At 44.8% G+C, this 25786-nt stretch overlaps 1 protein-coding gene across 2 annotated transcripts; it reads right to left on the bottom strand.

The window, feature by feature from the left end:
• Window positions 1-1849: 1849 nt before the first annotated feature.
• On the bottom strand, window positions 1850-25575 carry TRIM29 (tripartite motif containing 29). Of its 2 annotated transcripts, none has more exons than XM_009981371.2 (9): window positions 24718-25575; window positions 16986-17081; window positions 15493-15726; window positions 14920-15118; window positions 10874-10957; window positions 7328-7387; window positions 5980-6081; window positions 4778-4854; window positions 1850-1912 (listed from the first exon to the last, which is right to left on the bottom strand). In XM_009981371.2, the coding sequence occupies exons 1-9, from the start codon at window positions 25573-25575 to the stop codon at window positions 1850-1852; spliced, it is 1773 nt and encodes a 590-aa protein (XP_009979673.1). The 2 variants fall into 2 exon arrangements, with proteins under 2 accessions (XP_009979673.1, XP_086483112.1); XM_086626986.1 differs by having other exon boundaries at window positions 7322-7387.
• Between the last annotated feature and the right edge of the window lie 211 nt (window positions 25576-25786).

Genomic DNA, 25786 nt, shown 5'->3' on the forward strand with positions numbered 1-25786 from the left:
CTCGCTTCCTCGGCCGGTCATTTGTGTGCTGGGCGAGGGGCAGGGCAGATCCCGGCTGGCTCCGCAGCAGGTCTCCTTTGGGATGGGAAGGAAGGGGGGGGATTTTAATATCTGAGTCTTGGAGGAGGCGGGATGGTGCCTGCAATTTGGACAATAGAAAGGAGGTGGTGGAAGCTTTTACTGGAACATAAGGGACCCAAGTGATTGCTGGACACTGCTCAGGGGCAAAACAAACAGTGATATTGGGGAAGGGGAGCTTATTTTTATCCTTTCACACACATACTCAAACCCTCAGTGTATTTCCTGTAACTCTTTCCCAGTTTCCCTTTCTTCACATCCTTCTCTACTGTGCTATCCCTTTCTCCTCTGGTCATTAAGGGAAAAAAAAAATAATTCTAAAATAAGTGCCATTTCATGTATTCTGAAGCAACCAACTTTCAGCCTCAGAAGTTTTGTCTGAGGTGTCAGATTAAAAAGCAGCAAGTATCTTTGCAAGGGGATTAGCAAGAAAGTAATTTTGAGGGAGCAATAGGCGCGACCTCTCTCAGCAAGGTGTTGCTAGCATTTGGGAGTAAGAAAGGTGAGGGGAAGCTGTTCCAAAATCTGCGTGAACAGAGCAAAACATGTGAAACTTGGCTGTCAGGTCTTGGATCTCCGTTCTGCAGCTACTTAGCACTGCTTGAGGGCTCTGATCCTGTAATGGGCCGTCTGTTCCAGTTGACTGGCCTGGGGAGGCTTTTGCATAGCATGGGCCTCACCTGTCAGCTTTGTCCAAGGGGAAGGAAAATAATCTGAGATCATGCAAAGGTTAACCAACCCTGGCTGGTTTGCAAGCTGAGTGCTAACGTGATTCATCTATCCAGGGGACAAATGAAAAAAACCTTATCTTGAGCAAAAAGCTATGATACTAGTTCCCATTGCAGAAAAAACTCCTGAACTGCAATATATAAATCAATTTTGGTTTAAGGGAACTTAAAAAAAAAAAAATCACAAAACAAAAAAGCACCCAATACCTATGTCATCTAATCAATCTTACATTAATAGGATGGATTTTCTTTTTATTTCTTAATTTGAAAAGGTGGCTGGAAGTTGTACTTTAATGGGATAGAAAGTCTGCTCTCCACCATTAGCTGGCCGTGGGCTGTAGCAGCTCCAAACAGGTCCTGTTGACTGGCTTTTTGAAAGCCAGCAGGAGCAGAGATGAGCTGACGAAGGGCCCTGAGGAAGAGTGCTGCCACCGGTATGGGCTGGGGGGGTCTGCACGGATTGCAGGGAGGTGGCAGTGCTGGACCTGATCCCAGCAAGAGCTGTGTGCCCTCATCTGAAGCAGGGCTGGGTCATGGGGTAGAGAGGCATGGGAGGAACTTTAGCCTGTCACTGCTCCCAGTGACTGGGTCCTCTCCATTCCAGGAAGACCTTTGCCCCCCCCGCTCCCAGCTTGGGACCTTTCACCAAGACTTACTAGCTATGGTCATACAAACATATTCAGGACAAGGGGGCAACTGGTATAGCAGGGCAGGGGAGTGTGCTACCCAAGCATGCATGCTTCCCAGGAGAAGCAGAGCAACTCGCTCTGCAGAAGCAAAAGGAAGGGCATTGATAGAGAGGGAATGAGGAGGTGATAGCAGAGGATGGGGTTATGTTGTTAAGGCCTACAGAGCTTTCAAGGTGATGAGGTGATTTGGAAAAAGTCCTTGTTTCCTCTAGTAAGGCTATTCCCTTCTGCACCTTCCCTCTCCCTGGCAGAGATTAGAGCAGTAAGGTTAATACAGTAGCAGGTACATCCATGAAAATCCGCAGCTGAGTCTTCACTTGAAGTGCTGCCAGCTCTTCCCTAAATCTTCAGGAATCAAGGTGCCTCGTTGGAAGTAGCTCCATTGCCTTTGTTGACGTAAAAGGGGCGGTAATGTGACTGCAATGGAGAATTTGGGGCATGTGAGTTTGACCTACCTCCTTTTTCTGACCAACTATACTTCATAGTAGTAGGTAGCCCAACCATATATATCTTAACATACTCCTATATTAACACCTTCAGTCATTCCTCTTGAAGAGCTCACAGCCTCATTTCACTACTGGAGGTGCTGGAGTGATCAAATGCAAATGCGTTTTGATTTACACACATGCTTTGCATGGACTTCATTCCTGAGCCAAATGAGTCTGTGCATCATATAAAAATCTCGGCTGTGACTCATGGTTTGATGAGAGATTTCTGGGAGGAGAAGAATGTCACCTTTATTTTTATGTTTCTGTCAGTGTCTTTTAATTGCTCACTAACCTGAGAACTCCTGGAGTTTTCACACTTAAAGCCATGCACAGTTAGGCGAGCGATCAACTAAGTCACGTGGTATTTATTTGCGCTCTCTGGCTGGCAAGTTAAAACTCTTGTGCATGGAATTTCTCACACAGTGGTGTATTGTTTATTTGTGCCTCCATATGTTGCAGGGTCCAGTACTAAACGTTTGTGTGGACAGAAGCATAAGTAGAGGGACAGGAGCAGAGCCTAAAGGAAAATTGCAGTTTTCTGTCTCTCCAGCTCTGTTTACTGCAGTCTCTAATTGTATTTCTTCTCATCAGCACCTACCCCTGGAATTTCATTCTTATCTGCACCATTACAAATAAGCAGCACGTGGCAAAGTTGTGTTGTGCAGCCTAGTGTTGGCCTGGGATGATTGCAAAACACAAAAGCTGATTGATTGATTGTGATAGCTGGTGGCATTGTTCAAGGCAAAATCTCCAGCCTGGAGGAGAATATGCTCAAACCAATGAAGCAATGACCAAAGGAATCAGGAGCAACTGTGATTTTTGTAATGTCTGATGTGTCTTACGTTTGATCCACTGCCCATATCTCACTTGCAGAAGGTGGGAAAGACCTCACAGCTCCACGCTGGTATGCTTTTGTGCAGCACACTAGTTAATACCAGGCATGGCAGGAGGCTGGAAGCATGGGCAGAGCAAACCCAACCCATCTAGGCTGCTCAGTGCCAACTCCCAATACCTCCTGCTCAATGTTCCCTTTTGTTGAATTTCTTTTCATTTTATGGCTTTAATTTCCAATATAATTAAGAGATGGAAGAGGGGGAGCTTCATTTTGAAGAACTCCCTGTGGGTTAAAGAGACATTCCTCCTTAAACAGTGTAGTCCTTTGTGAAAAGTCATATTTACAGAGCTTTTAGAATGTGTATTACTTAAGTACATATTTAAGACTATTTTAAAAACTAGATTATTGGCCCAATAGACCATAAAAGCTCCTGCAGAGCTACTGCAGTCCACAGCGTGTATTTCTATTTCAGGACTTTTTAATGCTTATATTTATCAATTCAATTGTTAGGTTCAGGGATATCTGGTGAATAGAGGCTATAAAAATAAAATAGCTGCTACAAGTGTATGCATGAGAGAGACAGAAAAAGACTGGTGACTTCATGTGGAAGAAGTTACCCAGGCTTTCTCTCTGGGATTAAGGAAAACATAAGTTGTGTTCATGCAGCACAGCACACTGACTGCCGTGCAGTGGAGTGCTTATTTCTAAGACGACAATACTCACATTCACCAGTGCTAGCAGAGACTTCACTTTCCTGACCAGACTGCCCCAGTATAACACCACCATTAGAGAGGATAGGCTGGTATCTAAAATCACTGGGAAGAGTCTCCATCTGGGCACACACATGATGAATTAGATGATTTTTAGGAAGGCGGTGATCAAACGCCAGACATAAGATATTGCAAAACTTTGCTGTTCCTAAGAGGTATGTTTTGCTGTAGCACATTCAGACTCAAGGCTGAATTTTCTGAAAGTGATACAGTCTACCGAGGAACATCCCTTTCACTGGCATCTATCTCCTGGTGGGGCCTTGAAAATTTAGCAGAGACATACAGCTGCAGTCCTTAGGCAGCCACTTTCTAACTGTTGTGTATTTCCCATTTTCTTCTTTTATTGTAGAAATGCTTGCAGTTCCTAACCCTTTGCTTCTTACAAGTCTAATATCCAGGGAACAGTAAATAATTTCACAAATGTATAATCAGAATTCAAAAAACAGATTTCATCTGCGGAGATGGGGGCAAAAACTTGATCTTAATTCCAGTCATGGAAGATCTTAATGCAGCCCAGTGTGAAGGGATGTTAAGAAAAAGATATTAATTTAGGGTTTCTGTGGTTATGCCATTAACTGTTTGTTAACCTCGTATATTTAAGATTACAAGACCTAAAATATCACTGTCCTCTGCTCCTTATTGTGCACTGTTACCTGTTCTGTGCTAAGAGTGCAAAGTGAATGACTTACAGATTTTCTAGTAATTTGTGATCGTAGCCTGACCCCTTTGATATTGCATCTGCACACTGTTGGATGTCATTAGCAAGATACTTTTATACTGTTGTCTTCGGTGTCATTTACACAATCTGTGCTTTCTAGATGTCACAAATGACTAAGAGTGTACGATATCCCTGCAGGGAGGAAAAGTACTACAGATAGCACATAGTACTATAGTATTTGTATCATTTCTAGAAGTCTGGATTAAATTTTACACCAGGTTTTTCAAAGCATCATTTCAAAGTATTGGTTATTCCTAAAACCCAGAGCTGTGGAGGTAGGAGAGTTAATCTACATCCCTCTGTGGATCCAGTTAACTACAGAAGAAAATAATAGGTGTTGACTTGAAGCTTTTACTTTCCTGTCTCCAAAGGACTCAAGCCCTAGTCTCTGAAGTCTCAGGTATCCCTAGAACAGATAGTTTTTTTGCTGAAGCTGTGCATGTGCTTTCACACCAAGGGTATATTTCTTACCAATACAGACTGCTTAGAGGATTTCCATGTCTGTGGCGTCACCTTTGCAGACTGATGTCTCACTATTGAAGGATAAGCTGTGACAACATAAAAGAGCCTGTTACAGATCAGTCCCTGCCACCATCCCCGTTTCCCATTGCAAGCGTCAAGATAAGTAGCAGGACTGGAAGTGCCACATAATTAGTATTGCATTGCTTAACACTGAAATGCAGCCATTTCTGGGGTGGGACACAACAGCCATCAGACAGATGCCTATTCCATCACCCAATCAGTTAGGAAAAGGGAGTAAAGAAGGTCTGTCTAATTAAAATGTCTGAGGAATGCAGAGAGGTGGAATGCAATCAGTCCAACTAAATTTAGGCCAAGTCCCGCACTAAGCATTCTGACTCTTGCAAAGAACACTATAGGCTATTTAATTAGTGTAAAGATCTGAGGCCTGGGTTTCACGTCAGAAATTAATGACAGTACCTCTGGCAGTGTGATAAGCCCTAACCCCCTTCTACCACACCAGCTCAGTTCTGATTCAAACATAATACCAGCCTTGCTGAATCACAACCAATGTTAGTGCTATCGGGCAAAGGCCTTTCCCTACCATCTCCCATTCGCAAATTAATCAGACCTGACTCTGCTTGGCAGGTGCTGATGTTCTTGGATTCCACCTCTGGTGCCCTTGAACTAGTGGGTAGTGAAAAGAGGATTACGAGACAGTGAATGGGGGATTCTGGTTCAGATGAAGGAGGACAGGCAGGTACTGCATTTTTATTTTTTTTCAAAGGTCGTGCTTAGTGGCTATTATTCTTTCAGGACAATAGCTGTTTTAAAACACTGATGAAGCTAGAGGGGTAAATGGCTGTGAACAAAATTTCCTAGTATCTTTCCCTGGTCCCTACACCCCTAAAATCATCAAAAATTCTCACCTCTACCCATTACAAACAAAATTTAAAACCCCTTCAACTATTCACTACATATAACTTTTTAAAAGTTTTTAACGCTCTTTAATAAACTGCTGTTGCCCTGGCTCAGCAGAGTGAGTTGCTCATGTAAACATGTGCACATATCTAAGAGATTGACAGTCAGGGCAGGAGATACGGGCCAGGTGTAGGACTGCTTCAGGCCTTCTCTGGGGGAGCAAGAACAGGATTAACATCTTATCACCTAAAAAAGGGGCAGAACGAAGGGGGAAGAAACTAAATGCCTAGTACCGGTCTTAGTGAAGAGGCTCCCGTCAGACTGTTTGCTGAAGTCACCAGGCGGATTCTGTCCCACCGAGGAGAACTGAAAAGGCAGCTTAGTACCATTGCCTACTGGAAGATAGAAGAGGTTGCGTTATTCCGTGGTGTTGCATGCTGTAGTGGGGAAGCCTAAGCATTTCAAAACACACCCTGTAAAACTACCTTCAACCAGCTTGGGGGAAAATGGGAACTAATAGCTTTGTCTATTTTCTCTTAAGTAAGAAAAGGCAGATGAGAGCAGTCAGTTGTGGGGTCCCGGTGTACACAGTGTGCAAGTATGAAGAGATCCCAATGCTCCAGGCAGGCAGGGAAGAGCCTTTCTCTTGAGACACCCAGAGTGCAGGTGTGACCGAAGAGCAGCAGCTTCCTCACAAGTAAACTGCATCTCCACAGACTGGAGTAACGAGGCAAAACTATGTAATTGCCGAAGCTCCCTTGCCTCTGAGCAGTTGAGGCTTTATTCAAAGCCCATGGAAATTAAAACAAGGCTTCCTCTCCTGGCCTTGTTGGGGTCAGGCTTTGATTGCCAGAATGAATCTGAGAGCAGACGCAATGAGAGGGAGACAGCCCTGCCTGTGGCATGAAAAGCAGGAATGACCTAGGTGTGGCTGTGAGTCACGAGAGCTCCCCCAGGTAGAGTGGCTGTGGATACTTGTAGGCTGATTCTGAATGAAAGGCAAGGCAAGACCCTCTGAACATGAATGGAGCAAAGTAAAAAAGTGTAGGCAAGAAGAAGGAAAGTGGGGATCTGGGAAGAAAAGGCATGGCTTTCTGCTGCTAGTTCTCAGTGAACTAGCTCAAAGCACCCCCTCCCCATTGTGCTAGATGCTGTACAGACAGTGAACATTGGTCAGGCTCTGTCTTTGAGAACTTACAAGCTAAGTAAAGGGTGTATATATGATGAAGAGCAACCTTGTGCTTCTGAGACTGGCTGAGTGTATTTGAGGTCCTCTCCTGGTTCTGCCACAACCTCCACAGGCTGCCTGGAATGACGTTGGCACTCCCACTGAGTTGGTTAGGTACCTCAGGATCTTTGCAAATTGACACCTATGTTTTCCATCATCTTCTTTCACTGTCTGAACACTGAAGACCAGGGATGCCTTTCCCTCCTACATACATAGCACGTAGAGCAGCGAGACCCTGGGTTTGGGTGTATGCAGATGGTGCTGATAACCCAGCTAAGAGATGGTTCTGTGAAACAGTGATTGACAGGTGACAGGACAGATGAGAGCGGAAGCAGAAAAGGTTGGTTAGCTAGCTGGAAAGCAGTGGCACGGGGGGTTAGTTCCTTTCAAACTGAAGTCGGAATTACCCGTACCAAGTGTTTCCTCAGTCGCTTGGAAGGAGGAAAATTCCCATGATCGTGGGTTGAAACTGGCTGTAAAACAAGAGCATCCAGTTCAGCAGTCGGCTCTTGATGAGCTGGCTCAAAAGCCTGTGCCTGGCATTGCTCTATGAAACAGTCCCCACCAATTTGGAAGCATCCCCAAACCAGAAATCTGGGACCAGGGAGTAGAGGAAAGCCTGGTCTTTTTTCCCTGGGTTCTAGGGAATGGTGAATAGACTTCTCATTTAGAGAACAAAGCTCCCTCACTACATGGAGCTGTCTTTAGATGCGTTAAATTGCCAGCTCGAGTTTGTCTACTCAACATGACTACTCTGCAAAGTGACCTGTGGGCAGAGGCTTGGTTTTAGGGCTCAAGAGACACAAGGAGAGGAACGTTTCTTGCTCAAGCACACATTGTCTCAGCCACTGACAGGCATGTGCACCAGGGTTTCACTAGGACATCATGCTGTGATGCAGACTAGTGCTGTTGTACCCCTTTTGTCAGACATTGGACTCCCAGAAGAGTGAAAAAGAGACAAATGCTTTGAGCTGTTCTACTGCCATCCTGTGGACTGCTCTTCTGTTTAAGCAGTGTTTCTATTTAAGCAGTTGTCTCTCCCTCTCTGTGTGCTGAGTCCCTTCTACTCCTCATTCAAAGACTTCCAAAGGCACAAGATGATCTTTCCAACCTCCTCCTGGCTTTGGCCAAACCGTTTGCAATGTCAGGAGAAGAAAGCTCACTGGAAGAGGACAGAAAGGAGTGTTGAGCCATGGAACAGGCTGTTCCTCTATCTTTTAGGCAGTATTTGAAACCTTTTATGTCTCCCCCCGCCTCATTACGTCATCCCTGTAGGCAGATGCTCTGTGATACTGTCTTTAATGACGAGCAGTGGAAGGCGGCTTGAATTTAAGCAGGGCTTAAAAACCTGTAGGTTCATCTCAGATCCAAGCAGTTTCTCAGTACAAGCCACTGCAATTAGCGCAGAGCACTGCTTGGGTAGCGTTCCTCAATGCAGCAAACACACTTGCCGCTGTGGCCTAAGGCAGAATTTGCAGTGCTCCAGCCTAGCGAGAAAAAGGGTGTGTCACAAAACTATCATGAGATATTAAAGGATTCTGTGCTTATTATGCAATGCAAAGGGTGATCCTCTTTTTTTGCTTCCCATTTTATGGAATTCCTTAGAAAAGATGCAATTGAAGTCAGGGCTGGATTTCTACATGACACATCGATAGAGCATAGAAGGCTCCATAGAGTTAAATGACTATGGGTATATTGCATTATTCATCGGATAATCCTTTGCTAGCCAGCATGCAAGCTAACTGGGTCATGCCTCCTCTTTTGCCTGCTGATTCATTCTGTTCCCAAAGTCCCCATCAGTGTGGCTTCAGCAGCTGGTTCCTTTCTGTCACGCCTGAGCCCTCACCCTGGTTGAGAATCCAGTGCTGTTCAATCCCCATTTCAGCAGAGACTCTGTGCAATCATTTGCTTAGGTTTTTTGGACAAAGGAACTTTGTTGGTAGAAAATACAGAATGAGTAGCTTTGGAAGGCAACATGTCTGTGCTCTCAGGAAAACGTAGATGTGCAGGCGGAAAAAATACTCCCCCAGTATTTGTATGTTCAGAAGTCCATTGCAGAAAGCAGTGGGCCACTGTACTGCAAGCTGCTGTGCAACCTTCACACTACTCTGTAGCTGACTGCACCCAGCAATTGTCCCCACTGGCTCCAATAAACAGCACTAAATAAGAACCTTGTATCTAGAAGTCCCTGTTGATCCTTCGTGTCTCTTGGCACATCCTTCAGGAGTCTGGGATGCTGGATCCCAGCTGGGAACCAGGGAGCCCTGGCTCCCAGGTCGCAGCAGCTGATCCCCCAGAGAGGAGGGGAGGGAAGCCCAAGCACTGCAGTCCAGAGCAGTGAGCAGCCAGGCTATGCCCTGCTATGGCACTGCCACAAATGTTTTTTCCCTTGTTTGCCACATCAGGCTTCAGCCCTCTCCCAGACACACATGGGAGCCGTGATGACAGAACGGCATTGTCTGCTGTATTCCTCCCATCACACACGTACACACCCCCCCGCCTTCAACTGCATGTTGGGCCATTTCCACTTGAACACTGAAGCCCCACATTTTGGGTAGTGATGGGTACAGCCCATGCAACTTCAGAACTAGCTTTCAACCATCTCTTAAGGTTGAGATGCAGGGCTGAGGCTGTGGACTCTCCCCAGCATCGGCAGCCCTGCTTAGCAGAACATGTGTTTCCCTGACAGCACAGCACCTGTAAAGCCCTGAAGCAGCTGGGGCAGAACAGCAGCTGTAACCATCTGGGCAGCGTTTGGAGACAGATTCCATGCAAAACAAACCCACCACTCCCAAAACGCCCCTCTGCAGCCCCAGGTGAAGAGGCTGTGCTCCCTAACTTGGGGGGCCTGCAGGAAACAGTCCTGCTAAAGACTTGTGGACACTGAACTGGAAACATTGCCTCTGCCCCTAGTATCTGCTCCAAACGTCATCTTCACCCCCATGGCACCAGGCAGGGCTGCCAGCGAGCTGCCAGGTGTGGGCTGGTAACCGAGGAGAAGGGCAAAGTGGAAATCCAGACAAAGGGCTCAGTGTTGGGATCTGAGTTATCCCCATGAAACCCTAAGGACAGAGCAGGCGATATTGCACTCCAAATACGCCTTCAGGGGAGTGCCTCTGCTAATTGCTGGCATATCCCTTTGCCCGCCTGCCATCTGCCTTTGCAGAAGAGCAGCTGTAAACACCTCGAAAATCCAGGCAGGGCCTTGCTCTCTAGAGAACAGAGAAAATTTGGTTACTTATCTTATGCTACCCTTTCTGTTCTTTTGTTTCTACAGGCATTGCTTTGCCTAGGCTTTTAGCGCTCTGCTTCTTGCTCTGGAGGTCCTGACACTAGTTTAGAAATAGACAACTGCCATTTTACAACTGAATGTGTTGAAAAGAGTCATTCACTCCAAAGACTCACTCTGCAGTGTTCATGTAACAACTGGGACATAAGCAAATCACCAGGGCTTTTGTCAGTGTCAGAGCTCAGAAAAGAACCCCAGACTCCTGCTTCTTTAGGACATATTCCTTGCTATTTCTGTCCTTTCCTTGCAGGGAAAAAGTATGTATTCTGCAAAAGTAAAATCCTAATGCAGAGCAAGCCTAGTGTAGCTTTCACACTTGATAGCACAGTGGGGTAAGCTTCTGGCGGAGAATAACACTTACTTCAACCCGGTAACCCATGTTAAAACTCCCCTATATTCACAAACTAGGCTCTTGAAAGAGTTCAGTTGCTCCAGCTCTCCTCCATGGAGTTGAGAACCTTCGCTGCCTTGTTTGAGATGAAAAGGCAAAAACTTCTCAAAGCTCTGTAGGCTGGAGAGAAGACCTGGCATAAACAAATGCAGAGAGACTGATCTTGTCGGGAGGATAGCAGGAAATATGAGGGAAAGCAAATTTTGGGACAAATTATTAATGAAGTTCCTTTCTTATGCTGTGTTTGGAGGAAACCTGACCACCATTAGGGTGCTGTACCTTTGGGAGACAGGAACATGGAAAATCTCTTCAAGTTGTCGGGCTGGTTCCACTCATAGTTGTTCATCACAAACCGGTGGTCACCTGGAGAAGCAGAGCAAGTTGTGAGCTGAAGGAGGCAGTTTAGTGGCCTTGAGAGGGATGGGAGGCGGGGAAAGGGGTTAACAGACTGGAATTGCTTTCTGAAGTGCTGCAGGAGAGATGGTTCTGCCCTTTGAAAACAAGTCCCCCTGTTTTTGTAATTCCTGTGTGGGACTTTTTGGCTGAGGGGTAAAGCAGTGCTGTAGCTGCCCAGAGGTTCAGCCTGGGATAAAAGAGAAAGCTCCCTTGGAGGTGTAGCACAGCTGAAGCATTGGGCCATTCAGTAGATACGCTATCTCCTGAAAATCCATAGGGAGACGTCAGGGTTGAGGCCTTTTCCTACCAAGATATTGCTGTGTGGCTAAAAATGTATCCCACTTCAAAAGCAGTGGTTTGAGTTTGGCTTCTTTTGTGTGTTTAACCTGTGCACAGTGTTGGCTTTCAACCAGCAGATCTTGAACTGCAAGTATGACAAAGCTCAAGAAAGTCAGTGTTGGGCGGGCTCAATGGGTTGGTTTTGTTCCATTTTTAAAAAAGGATGCTAAACCCAAGTTGCAAACAGTTCTAGCTTCCTGGGCTCTTGGACAAGAGCATTTGGTTCAGGCTTCACACAAAGTGGATGAAACCTACCCTCTTGCCAAGAATTACACCACCTGGTTTTGGTTTTCCAACACCGATCCACAGGAAATTATGCTCTATCAGTACAGTTGCTCATAAAAATATTTTCTTTTAAGGCTTCGAGTGTTATATAAACCTGTTCTCTGCAAAGGGGTAAATTTGGTTCCCATGTTTAAATAATTCTATTCTTTGATTCTTAAGTCACTGAACAAACTTTTATGTTTTTTTCTCCAATTTATTTCTGTGTTATTTAAATTCCCTGGATGCTCTCTGATTATTTGCCTCCTTGTCACGCTACTAAGTAGGTACCTGTTATGACAACTAAAAGAAAGTGGATTCCCTTTGGAGTCTGCTATTAAGCAGGTTTCATTCCATTAATATAATATTTCTTCCTGGGAAGTTTTTTACCCTAGAAGATCAAGCCGGTTGCAAATGAATTTGTTGCAATGACTCAGGGGGAGTCTGAGTTAATTAAATCCATTAAGTAATTGTGGAGTTATTTCCTTGCAGTCACTAGATGCAGAGTGCTATCCTCTTTCAAGTGTAACTGTGGTTTGAAAAACAGAGAGCTCTGAAGTTTCTGAGACTCACCTTAAATAACATTTCCCAACTCAGTGGATATCACTGTTGTTCTCATTAGGCAGGCTCCAAGCTGCGTCCATTAAATCCCCAGTAAAGTTTCTCAAAGTGCCCATGTTTTTGGCAGTAGTTAATTGTTGCCCAGCTCAGAAATGTTTTGGCACTTGAATCCCACAGATTTCAAGTACCATTGAGGACTTCTGGCATCAGTAACATGGAGGGGACCCTAATTAAAAGTGATCAAGTGATCAAGAAGTAGTCAGTCTTTACGCAGAGCTACTAGAACTGAACATATGCATGCACGTGTTGGGTTGTTCAAATGGCCAAGTAAAATGTGTTTGCTTCAGGATTGGAAAAAACAACTGAGCAGATGGAAGGTAACTTCCTAAGTTATGGTAACTTGAATGCAAAGTGCTTTTATGCTACTATTCTAGTTTTCAGAAGTGCCGTGAGTAGTCAGGCATTCAAAACCCTTTTGGCATTATGCCATCCACAGTTTGGAAATTCTGCAAATCTTCAGGTGAACAAAGAAGAAGAAAAAAAAACGTACAAAAGTGATTTTTGGATCTGAGCTGCCTGTCATCTACTGATGTATTAAGTTATAGCCAAATTTCTTGACAAACCTTAGCAGATGGAGTGTTGAGAATCTGACCAGGTATGTGGCAGTGTTAAATGCTGGAAGACAAGTAATGTTCAATTCCTGGTACTACTTTAAGGGTAGAGAGAGTTTAAAAATGTGGCTGTAGCTATGCATCGTGAGCACTTTGAATGTGATTCCTAACTTTTCTGAAAGATTGGTTCTCTGGACTGGAAGTATCTGGTCCATCTAATTTATGTCTAAGGGAGAATGATGGTGCTAGATAAACATTAATGAACTGTTTGCAGTGCAGGCTCCTTGGGGCCAGGGACTTGCTCTTTCTCTCCTTAATGTAGGAAGGCAACAGACTGTCATTTGATGAATACTAGTGGTTCTTATTACAGATGTAAATGTACTCTGGTCCCATGCCACCTTCATTCTTATTGCTCTGGACTGTGAATGCCAGACAGGCTGATTCACAAAACCCAGGCTCTGAAAAACATTATTTTGACCAATAACTGAACCCATGTTGTTCTGACTTATATGCATCTTTTCAACTGGCTGCTTTTTGTCCATGTTTTTTGTCTTGGGATTTGGAGGGTTTTTTTTTGCTATTTCTTCCCCTCCATTGTCATATAATCTTGTAAGGTGGATCTGTGTTTTCTGGAAGGAACTTGGAGTGATTTGTGTGGCCCAGGAAATAGGTGGTGTATTGATATGGGAGGAATGTCTAGTAAGTACTGTGAATTTGAATGAAATAAGTGATCTTGCAGATCTGCAGCAGAGTTCCTCAGCTGCTTGTGTTGTGTGAACTGGACTTGAGATTATTCCTGCATCTTTTCAAGTCACACATCCTCCTGAACAGCAGGGTGCAATTTATCCTCATGTTACCTATCCAGCTTCTTGACCTGTATTGTTCTGGTATCTGGGGTTCCACAATAATTAATAGATTATAGGAGCCTGGTGAGATAACAATTATTTCCCATCCCTATTATTCTTAGTGCAAGAGGTCATATCATGGGATTAAGTAACTTGCCCAAGGTTGCAGAGGCTATTTGTGGGAGAGCAGGGAAGTGAACAAGTTGGTTGTAGAGTCCCGTTCGAGTGCCCTGTCCTCCTAATCTCATGTGTGAGCTTGATGCAAGACAAGTCCTTTCTGCAGAACTAATTGGGAGACACAGAAATTAAGTGGGTTCTAAAACTTAGAGGATTCCTTGCAGTGCTGTGGTGTTGACTATGACCTCTCTATTCACGTAAGAAAGATCATCTTAAAAGATCCTTAAACATCACTGAAGCGTGGGGACCGTTTGGCACTGTGTGTCCCTTCAACACCCTGGCTCAGGGCAGGTGGGAAACAAAGCTCTCCCTAATGGAACATGCAGAGAAGTATGATCAGAGAGAGTTGTGCCGGCTTGAGTCATACCTTGGCCTGAACACCAAAATGAAGACCTTTTTACTTGGTAAATCTGTTACTAGATTTTCAGTGACAGGTGCATGTAGGGTATTTGCCTGTTCCAGCCAGGCAAACAGTGGCTGAAATGGTCTGTTGTAAAATGGTATGTCATACAGCAGAGCAAATGTGCTAATGGAGCAGTATAAATAGGTGAACAACAGAGTTTCAAAATTGCCATACCGGGGTGGCTACATTCACATTTCTGCCACTGCCTTGCTGATTTACCTAGGGAGCCATTGAGCTGCCTTAGTATATCTGCACAGCCTTTCACATAGAAGCTGTCATGCTAAACTTGCAGGGTCTTGTCAGAGCCTGGCACAAGGCAGGGTGTCCCTGCTGGCCTCTCACAGGAGGGAAAGGTCACTGTGCTCAGCTCCCAAGAGAAGTGTTGCTCTGAAGTCCCATCCAGGAGGTGGCTGAGTTGATTAAACATTGTCAAGCCATAATGCAAAACAGTGCTAAGGGAAGAGGGGCTGATTTGGACCCCTGGGTCCTCTACATATGAGATACTTAAAATCCCTGGCAGTTCAACTGGCTGCATCTCCACATAGGTCTGGTAGGATAGCTCTGATATTCCAGAATGAATTCCAGCTACAGATAGTGTTTCTCTCACTTTCCCTAGGTCCTTACTTACTTTCTTTGTGAGAGCACACTCCTCACACTTCATGTCCTCTGACTCTGAGCTAGGCTTTTCCCAGGGAGGGAAGGAGGGGAAGAAGCAGATCTCGTATACTCTACCATTCTCCATGTGGTTCCTCTCTATGAAGTTGCGGCCAAGGTCTGCCTTGCAGATCTTCTCCACATGCCTCATGCAGACATTCAGGAGATCATCTCTGAGGAGTCCCATAGATGGGCTCATGCTCTCCCCTTCAAGCAGCACACTGTATGTTGGGAGAGATGGAGGGGGAACATAGTTCCGCATCAAAGCCCCAAACTCCTGCCAAAAGAAGGGAGGAGAGGTTACTGAGAAACATAAGAGACAGAGACTAGATTCTGGGGAACTGGCTAATGTTTAGACTCCAAATAGTATGAAGTGCAAAGGAGAACAGTGAAGATGGAGGGGGCAGACAAATGTTCTGCCCATGAGCTGTAACCATCTGAAAAAAAAACCCAGATCTTAGCACGCCTAAGTTCATTCTTCACCTACCAGAGCTGAGAGCTTGAAATGTCAGGGTCGGTTCCTGCCATACATCTGCATTGAACTGGAGATGATTAATGTGTCTTACAACAACTTGGGATTTGTCTTTGGGACAAATCCTGTCCTCACGGGGGGGAAAAAAAAAAAGGAAAGGAAAATGAGATCTTAGTTACCTGCAGGAAGAGCACAGAGTCACTGATCTGGTGGATCTGCTCCCTGTTCTCCTTGTCTTCCCTCAGAAGCTTTGCCCTCTCTTCCAGCTCATCTACGATTTCTTTCACATTCTCCGATGCAATCTTTTCCCTCTGGTCAAGGGCAGCCTTCACTTCATCCCTCTGCCTCTCCAGGTCACGGATCAGCTCTTTGAAATGCTGGTCCACTGTGGCTTTCTCATTGGTGGTGTAGTTCTGCAGAGGGAATGGGAAGCGAGAGAGGAGGCAGCAGGAAAGACATAGGAGAAAGAAGTAAAATTTTAAACTTTTCAGGGATTCACTTGCTAATAGAGTGATATAGATGGGGACACGTCCAAGCAGTCTCAGCATTTAGACTGTGAATATGGAGACTCTAAGGATGTAAGTCTTAGCACTAGAAAAGTTGTACCAAGAGAAGTAATACTTGTTCTTGCAATAATTGCGTGTGTATAATCTACAGGGCATGCTATCCTCCTGATTATAAGAACATATCTTTTATTTCAATTCATGAACTGCACTCTTAGGTGATATTTAAAAGCACTGTTTAACTTTCTAAATCATGGTTCTGGCTCCTCAAGAATTTTGAGGACCAAATTCCCACCATTTCAAAGGATGAAAGGTGCTGAAACACTTTTTACAAATCTGACCTCTAGGTCCCTCTGAAATATTCCTCAGAAGGACTGTGGACGTAACTATATTCAGAGTTAAAATTTCTAGGTCAGATTTCCAATAATAATAATAATAATAGTAGTAGTAATAATAATAAAGGAGATGAAAAGCAGAACTGGCAAGCCAATGTGTGTGTACCACATAAAAGGGAGAAGAATGGCTTTGCCTATTAATATTATGCAAATTTTCTGGGGTGTCTCTAAATAGTGTTTTCACTGCTCTATTCAGTTAGGGTATAAACAAAAAAAATAGCACCATTACTATATTCTAACCTTTAGTGCAGTGAAAGAATTATAAAGGAACCTTGTATCAGTATTGAAATACGCTGTTCCACTATAAACAAGATGTTTGTTGGTGTAACTGCATCTATTCCTGTTGCCTTATCTCTGGGCAATCCAGAGCCCTTCTGGAGTTTATTTTTATGTGTGGTCTAGCAGGGAAAAAAGCAGCATGCCTTTGTTTCTGAATCAGCTTGGCTACTGGTGATGGAAGAACCATAAGGGACCCAAAGCAGGGAGGTGCTTTGGATCATTTTGTAACAAGGCTGTGGTGATTCTTCTTGATCTCTTACAGGGTGTGTTGCAAGATGACTTCAGCAGGAGTTGTTGTTTCCAAGATTTGGCATGAGTGAGTTTTGGAGAGCGATGAGATAGAGACTGGGTAAAAGGGATAGAGTGAGTAAGACCTGGGTATGTCAGAGGAATTGAGGAACAGAGGAGAGACACGAGAGAGTGTGGAAAAGAAAGAAAAAGGGACAAGAACAGGAGAAACAGAGAAATGAACTAAAAAGAATATCCCATACGCACCTTGATACGGTCTCTCTCCTTCTGCCACTTATCCATTTCATCCTCTACCTCAATGATCTTCAGCTGCAGTTGTTCTTTCTGCAGTGAAAGCTCAGCCTGTGAGGAGAGAGGAGTCTCATGAACCGGGGCTGAGGGTGGCCTACTTCAAAGAGGCGCTGTGCTTCCACTTTTGCATTTGGCCCTGAACAATAATAGCTGGGAGGTACAGGCTCCTGGCACTGCTTGAAATGGAGATCATGTGCTGACACTGGACAAGATCCCAAAGCTTCTCGCTGGGTCAAGGGATTCAGCTCCCTGCACAAAGACAGCAGCAGAAGCACCCACCTACTAGGCTACTGTCATGGTGCTGCTTTTAATCACATGAGAGTCATTAGCTGGAGGGGGAAGAGCTGTTTCAAAATTCAGCTGTGTGTGCAGTACAGGGCCCATCCCAGGGTGTGCCTCTGCAGCAATAACAGTTTTCATGTAATTACGGAATGACGTTCGACGGGTGTTGCAACAAGAGGACGATGCCTCCGGCAGGAATTCTGTTTAGACAGGATTGTGGATTAATTTGCTCTGAATTGAGAGCTTTCATGTTATGATGAAGCTGGGGAATGCTTGGAAAAAATAAAAAACACAAAAGGAGGAGGGAGGAGGTGTAGTCAACCATGCTTGGCTTAGATCAGCAACTTCACTGGGATTCATTTGCATTTCGTTTTGCACTGGCTTCCCAGAGAAGCTCAGACCAGACAATTGCATGCAAGGCAGTTCATAGAACTGGAGCCTTTGGAGGGCCGGGCAGCCATGCGCTGGGGTAACATGCTGGTCGGTGTGCATGCCATGTCTCTGGATCAGACCAGGGCCTGGCTGTTTAGTAATGCTTTGTGCCGTTAACTCTGAGCAACCCCTCCCTCAGTCGTTCATATTCACCACATCTCTGCCCAACAGATCATGACAAAGCCCTGGTTTATGTATTTCAAGATCTTTCTGTGTTTCATGTGTGTACAGGTTGGTCACAGCACAACTATAACCACAGGCAATCTGGCTATGGGACACTTACCCCCAGAGCAGTTTAGGAATTATGTAGTTAGCAGAAATTACCCGTATTCCACAACCAAGCTATGTCATGTTAGAAGAGTTCTGAAAACCCGCTGTTTGTGGGATCCTTTGGCAAATGGTTGTATTACCCAAAAGCACTTACATTTGGGCCAACAGTTAGAGGCAGGGGAGATGAGGAATGGCTATTTTCCCACAGCTGCTAACACAGTGAGATCTCTCTGCTGTTAAAACACAAGGTGTAGTTCCCTCTGCTTTGCCGCCCATCCAAGAACATAATGCAACGTGAAAACCTGGGTCTTCTCTTGTCATTATAGTTGCCCTCAGGGTGGAAGTTTAAAAGTTTTCAGTTCTCCATTCAAGGAGTAGAAAACAGCATCACATGATGAAGACTAGGCAAGAGTCAACCAGCTCAGACCAGGGAAATCAGCCCATCAGGGCTCTTGTCTTGGTGCCAGTCCCATAGTGTCTGAACATCCTGTTGAGCCTGAATTCAAGCACAGCTGCATCTGAGAGCTATTGAACTCTAGCTGTTCCCATTTAGAAAATATATAGAGGGGAAACAATTTGATAGTTGTTTTATTGCCTTATAAAGTAAAAGAAAGGGGGATCAAGAAAGGTAAATGTACTCAAAGGTATCTCAATGCCAGAAGAGCTCAATCCTCACATTGTCATTGCAATTGCCCTTGTTTTTTGAGAGTTAGGAGAGCGCTGGCCCTCTAAATATTATCCGTACACCCTGACAGCCTTCAGTAGTCGACTGAATGCCATCATGAGCTGAAGCTCATGTTCTGCAGGGGTTCAGAGTAGCCATAGAGTGGTTTTGTTGTACAGGATCATCAGGGAATCATATGGGTATCAAGATGAGAAAATTTGCTCTACTAGTGATAAAGAGTAAAGGCATGAGCCTTGATCCCATAGTTTTCACATTTTCAAGACAGTGACTTGGAGGAATGCATGCCTTTTTCCATTCTCATGTGCACTGTGAGATGTCCTCTGCGTCAAGAGTCAAAGATGTGCAACTGTCTTTGCACAGCAGGGAAATGCAATGATACACAAGCATTTTAGATCGAGATATTCATTGCACTGCAGAAACCAATGTGAGAAAGTAAACTATAATGCAAATTGTTTCCTTGAGCCACAGAGCTACATCCAGATGGCATTAATTGTTAGCAAAGTAAAAGGTACATCTCCTGAGCAATGGGAGATCTTGTTTCCCTCCTCATCCCTAAATATCAGGATGTTCTTACAACAAGAACCTGAGTGAACTCGGAGAGGGACTGGAGGGATTTTTTTTGACAAGAGCAGACCTTTCATAGCCATGTAGACACTCCCAAACACAGGGGATTTGAAAAGAAAGGTAACAGGAAAAAATTTCAAGTGATGACTGGAAGGCGGTGATAACAATATTATACTTTGATAGTATTTTTTAATTAAGATGGATTGCAAAGGAATTTTGCAAACTATTACTTGCTCAAAAGTGATAGCTAACTCTTAACAGTTTGTTGCAGTTAAAATATACCTTCAACCAGAAGGGTAGTTTGGGATGGGATGTATCAACTACTTAAAAGCAGACCAACAATTTAAAGTGAGAACTATGATTTGCAAATGAAAATTACAGAGATAGTTCCAATAGCCTGAACACAAATACCACAGTCATCCAGGTTTGGCTTGGATTAAAATACCCGTACTGAATGGAAAAAGAAACACTAGTACAGACACCAGCAAGAGCAAGGAAGCTGAAGAGAGGTGTCTTGTGGCATGATAGTACAAACATTAAAACTAGTCCTACCAAAGAAAAAAATGTTAAAAAGCGGTCCAGGGAGACTATAGAATAATACAAGAACTGGTGACATGGGCATGAGGAAGCAAATTCAGTAGGGGTGCTCTGGAGATGGACCACAACCTAAGGGGTTCAGCAAAGGTGATTTCATGATGTTTTAAGGCCCCATTCAATCTCAGGCTGGCTGGAAGATTGCTTTAGCTGTCTACATATATCCTGTGTTACATTTGCAGTAGGGTAGTTACAGGTACAAGGGACAGTCAACTTCTCAGCTTCATTCCCTACAAAGAAACTAGCTTTCTTCATATTTCTCAGATTTTCCAGGTCCTTCCCCTTATGTGATGGACCACCCAGAACAAATCTATTGGGTGAGACTTGGGGTTCAGAAGGTCCTAATGAAAGATAATATAGCAGCTCCACCTGTTGTGGCGGCAGTCCCTATGGTGCAGAAGTAACAGTGAAGAAGATCTAGGAAATACAGGTTTAGACCATTTGTTTTGACTCTAGCAGGTTGAGAACCGCTGGCACTGAGAGCCTTTGAGCTAGGAGAGAATCCCCTATTGGAGTTTAGGTTAATTAGGACAGTCAAGAAGCCTAAGTGAAAGTTCAGAGTGTACACCTAAACATCCACAACTGAACCCAGCCCTTGTGCTGTAAAGGACGGAACGATGTGAGATCGAGTCTTGCATTGTGATGCAACTCAATTTTGCAAGGCAGCAGTACAAGCATCATCATGTCTTCATGCTCTGAGAACCCAGGCCCTGAATCAGGGAACAGCCCTGTGCAACTAGCCAGGGAGAGCTATGCTAATTACCTGACAGCAACAACCAAATGCAATAATGAAGCGAGAGAAGAAGTGTTTAAACTAGCTGTCCCAGTACAGGGGCTGTATTGGAAATGACATGGCTCAGAAATCAGCAGATTGTTTTGAGACATTGTTTCTGCTGGTTTTGCCATTACATTTTTCTGTCTAAGATTTTGTTAGGCAGAGGTGGATGTCAGTGGGCTACAGGCTCTAGAGACACTGCCGGCATCCTGCAAATATGCCAGTAGTCACTGCATGAGCTGAGGCCAGAAAAGGCTCTCTGCTTTGCACGGTTTGAAGGGAATTCTTTACTTGCAAACTGGTGGATTTTCCCTGGGTTGTGCCCTCACTGTAGAGATGTTAATGCAGAATGCAGGCAAACAGGCAAATCTACTCTAAATCTCAATTTGCAGCAGGTCAGCTTCCCCAGCCTTCCAGCTAGGAAGAACGTCCAGCAGGTAACTGCACCATCTCTGTGGAAAGAGCGTCTACTTTAAGCTGTGTCTGCAGAGCAACCACAACTAGTGTAGATAAGGTCTCACAGCCATATTGTGCCCTAACCTTGCATCAAAGGCCAGAACTCCTTCCACTGGCATATTGATACGCTCTTGTTTGCTGTCTATTCAGACAGTAAAAGCAATAGAGTGAGGGCTCAGATGGAAATCTCTCTGGATCCATCTCTGTGGATGGTTGACTTCAAAGCCTAGTTCAGACTCTGTGAAGCCTTTCCTTTTAAAACTCGCTTTGTTGAAATGAGGAACACCCAGCTCCTGTTTCTGCACAGCAGTTCTCTGCTGCCTCTTTAAACCTGCTGTACAATGTGAGTTTTTCTTTAAAGGTAAAAAATTAAAGAAAAAAATCAAAGTGCTTTTCACTGGAACTGACCTGACATGCTGAGTACTAAGGCTGGCACTGGATAGTAATGCCAGGTTATTTACAGCTCTGTGGCTGGCAGGCATATGTGAAGTTGTCTCGTTTCGAGAATAAGCCTGTAAAACAGGTTTTGAATGAAGGATCCCCTTTTGAAATGAAGGATGCTGTCTGAAGAAGGAAGGGCTCTAGTTCTGCTGATAAATCAAGCTGGCCAGAGGGTTTTATTGGAGCATACAAGGTGCTATTGACAATTCTTACTTGTCAGCTGTGTGTGGTTATTACCCAGCCTCACAGACTTTTTCTTGATTGTTTCTTGTACTGACTCTGGTGGGGATGTTACTTTTCCTTTAAACCTGTAGCAGGAAACGAATACGAAGTGCATCTGGGGAAGGCATTAAAGGTTTGCTGGGTAAAATACGCAAATACCACTGGGCGGAAACTCAGAAAAAAGGTCCTGGTCTTGCCTGCCAAGTTGTCTGTGTCTGGCCTCCTGTGCCTGTCACTCGGGTCTGCTCAGCAGCACACCAGGAAAAGGGGGATGAGTGACTCTCACCCCAGGCTCCTGACGAGTGGAAGATGCTGCTGTGTTCTCCCTCCCTCTTGTCTCGCAGACCAAGATATCAAGCTTTCCACTGCTTGCTTAAGTGCTCTAACTAGTAGGTGTCTGTATACCGGCTCGTTTGCATTCCTCATCTCTTAAGCTGTACTGTCTCTGTCTGCATTGTGGAGCAAGCAGAGTTACCTAATTCTGCAGAAGGATCTTAAGCTATCCCTTGCTTTCCTAACACTGAGGTACAGCATCTCTCTTCCCTGCAGGCTTACAGCAAAGATAAATTCATGAAAGAGACTGTAACCTGCATTAGTTCTGCAATACAAAAGGAATAGATGTACTTAAACCAAGCATATTACACTTTACATACTACACTGAGTTGCTGAGCACCCAGGTTGACAGCCAGGCTTAAGTGCATCACAGCACAGAAAGCTCCCCAGTTCTGCTGGAATCCTCTCCAGATTTGGAGTCACAGTATAGCCAGGGACAGGGAAATCCTTGCAGATAAGCCATTTTGTTCCTTGACAACCAACACTGTGAGAAAGGGTCTGTCTTGATACAGCTGTATTCTGGTCACCAGTCCAGTGGCATAGTTAGCAAATTTGGAAGCAGTAAAGCTACCTGGAGCTGCTTGAATGCCAAGCTGTGAAAACAGGGAAGGGATGAGGTTGACCTGACGTGGGTTTTTTGCTTATCCTTTCCACAAAGGCCAGCAACACCAGCCACACTTTGCCACTCTTCCAATTTGTGGTCATATTCCAACTTGGCTGATCTCCAAGACTTGAAAAGAATAGGTGGTGCACACAAGGGACTTAGAAACATTCATAGCTCTTTGTGGTTCTTGCTAAGGCTCCACTAATGGTGAATAAATCAGGGATAGGCATAAACATTTGTAAGCAACAGCTATCCTATTAATCGTTTTTGTCTGAGTGAATGCTCACTCAAGTTACAACACGATCAAAACTCGTCAGGAGAAACTTGCACATGTGTGATTCATATTGATAAAGCCCTAAATCCTTCAGGCTTAGCAGCAGCAGAGACAGCACAGGACAGTACAGTAACTAAAGCATGAAGCTAACAAGACTGGCACAAGGGCTCTGGGAAAGAAATCAAACATCGTTTAAATCTTAGGTGAAGTCTTCTCTGCACAGCTATGGTTGTCTCTTTAAAAGAAAGATGTTCTGGGTCCATCCAACCACAGGAAGAAGGCTCTGGCCAGCTTTGGTTCCTCAGGAAGCAACTGTTAACCTGTTTTCAGGAGAAACAGCTAAGAGGAATTGGACAACCTGGCAGACACTAGATACAGCTTTGAGTGTTAGGCATATGCTATGTTCAGAGCTGACATCAAAAACACAAGAACAAGCAATTATGAAACAAACAGCAGGCTAGCAAGCCCTGCAGGAATTTTCTTTAAGACTAGCTGAGATGTGGAAGAAACCTTGACTGATTTCAGCAAGGCTGCAAGCTGGAGATGACATTGCAAAAAAAGACTAGAAGTTCACACAGGAAGACAGAGATAAATTCTAGATAAGATGCTCCTTCAGCCTTCTGAGAAACATCTTCCTAGCACTTTAGAGTTAAACTCTTCTTCCAGGTTAAGGGTAACTCAAGAATTTCCAACAGCGGGTACTTGTATTTTCCTGTTCACCACATCAGAGCACTAGCTTGGGCTGTGCTTAAGACTAGGGTTTGGCAGACCTTAGTGCCCTTCCAGTTTCTGCCATGGACTGTCTGTGTGACTCTAGGCAAATTGTTTTATGTTACCGTTTCATGAGTCTCCTTTCTGTAATCTCTCCTGTCCTGCCTGCTTAGATCAGAAGGTCTCTAGGCCAGGATGTGCTCTTACCATGGGGACACACAGCACCGAACATGCTGAGACCCTGATCTTGACTAGAGCTGGTGGAATAAGTGTGCATCCACCCAGAAAGCAAACAGCATGAGACTCTAAGCAAACAAAGGTGGAAGACTTTTCATTAGCATAAGCACTGTTTCACATATCAGCCTCATCTCCTTAGATGTTCATTCTCTGAACCTATTGTAGAACACTTCAGGGGAAATTATAATGTTTTGTGTTTGCACCAAGATTTTTTTCTTCATCTAAGCTTCAAAAGACTCTTTCCATAGGTGTAGCTGGACACTATTATATCCGTAACAGAAAAGAAAAACAAAAAAACACATAATCTTACTCTAAGTAGCTGAGAGCACAATTTTTGATAGTAACCTAGCAGCCACTAGTAGCTTGAGCAGCCACTGATCTGACCACCTGTATTCTGGAGGTCCTGAACTTGAGCAACACCCCACCTTTCTGGCTGTGGGTAACACCATGCAAACACTGTCAAAACTTGAGACAGTTTTTTGAAAACTTAGCATATAGGGTTTTGATTTAGCTTCTGCTGAAAGTCAGTGGTGAAACCAGAGGTGGAAACCAGGTTTTCCACCCCCCCCAATCCAGTCTGCTACACGACATCAATGCTGTGCTGCTGCAACCAGCCATTAGGAGAAAGACAATCCCATTACAGCAGAACCCAGGCGATACCAGTTCTCCACTAAGCACTTCCCATCTATCACCTCTGCACCCAGAATTACATTGCAGACATGATTTTAAGGGAGACTATAGGCTGGAGAGCAGTAATTATTGAGGTCCATTGGAAAGACTGGGAATGTGCAATAAAAAGAGCATTACCTCTTTTCCTGCTTTCTCAATTTCCACTGTCACTGTGCTGTGGTTCTTGTGCTCCTGGAACATGCAGAGGTAGCAGATGCACATCTGGTCTGTCTGACAGAACAGCTCCATGGTCTTCCCATGCACAGGGCATTTTCTTGCTTCAAAGTCCCTAATGGGGTCCAGGAGCTGGTGGTCTCGGAACGCTGCTCCCTCCAGGTGGGGCTTGAGGTGCAGCTCACAGAAGGAAGCCTGGCACACCAAGCAGGACTTCACGGCCTTTTGCTTGTTGTCGATGCAGGAATCACACAGAACATCTTCAAGCTTCACCCTGGGCCGTGACCCAGCTGCTCTGTCAGGCTTGTTGAAGGTGGATCTTCTCAGGTCCCCTGTCTCCACCAGAGGGAGGGAAGTTTTCTTCAGGTCCCCCATCTGCCCCCCAGAGAACAATGACTTTCTCCCTTCCCCTTCACTAGGCAGGAAGCTCTTTTTGGAATCCAAGGAGAAGAGGGGCTTCCGGAGATCACCTTTCTCTGGAAAGGAAAGGGGTGGTCTCCTCATGTCTCCTATCTGTCCACTGGCATATTGCATCTTCTTTGAATCTGCCGAATCCATGCTGAAGTAGGTCGATCTCTTCTCATCGGATGACTCCACAAACTGAATGATGGGCCTCTTCCAGTCACTCCCAGAGAAGAGAGAGCTCTTGATTTGCCCTGCCTCCAAAGCAGCACTGCCAGTGCCCTTCATAGGTTCTTTCTCACCTCCGCCAGGGTTTGTGGTCTTCTTCACTTCTTCTTCTTTTTTGGGGGCAGATGGACTCTTCACGTCCTCTGGCTTCCCGGTGGTACCATTTGTCCTTGCTGCACTCCCCGTTTCCATCATGTAAACAGGGCAAATTGACTTCACTGCTCAGTCTTTCCTCCAGTTCCTGTCTCTCAACCCTCTACAAAGCGGGTATGTCTGCCTGGTCGTTGTCTCAGCAAGGAATGATGGTGGAATGCAGGAAAGTTTCTGCCAGAGTGACGCACCTGGAGCTCCTGCAAGGAGGAGGAGAATGCCTGGATTATGCTGGGTAGATGCAGGGAGAAAG

Source organism: Tauraco erythrolophus, chromosome 26 (genome assembly GCF_009769465.1).
Source record: "Tauraco erythrolophus isolate bTauEry1 chromosome 26, bTauEry1.pri, whole genome shotgun sequence".
In the NCBI taxonomy this organism is placed as follows: Eukaryota; Metazoa; Chordata; class Aves; order Musophagiformes; family Musophagidae; genus Tauraco; species Tauraco erythrolophus.

Coding starts and splice junctions, on each gene's coding strand:
- TRIM29 (XM_086626986.1), bottom strand. CDS start 25,575: ATGGAAACGGGGAGTGCAGCAAGGACAAATGGTACCACCGGGAAGCCA. Junction 15,727..16,985: donor AGGAGAGAGACCGTATCAAG/GTGCGTATGGGA, acceptor TTCCCTCTGCAG/AACTACACCACCAATGAGAA. Junction 10,958..14,919: donor GAGGAACCACATGGAGAATG/GTAGAGTATACG, acceptor CTGCTTCTCCAG/GTGACCACCGGTTTGTGATG.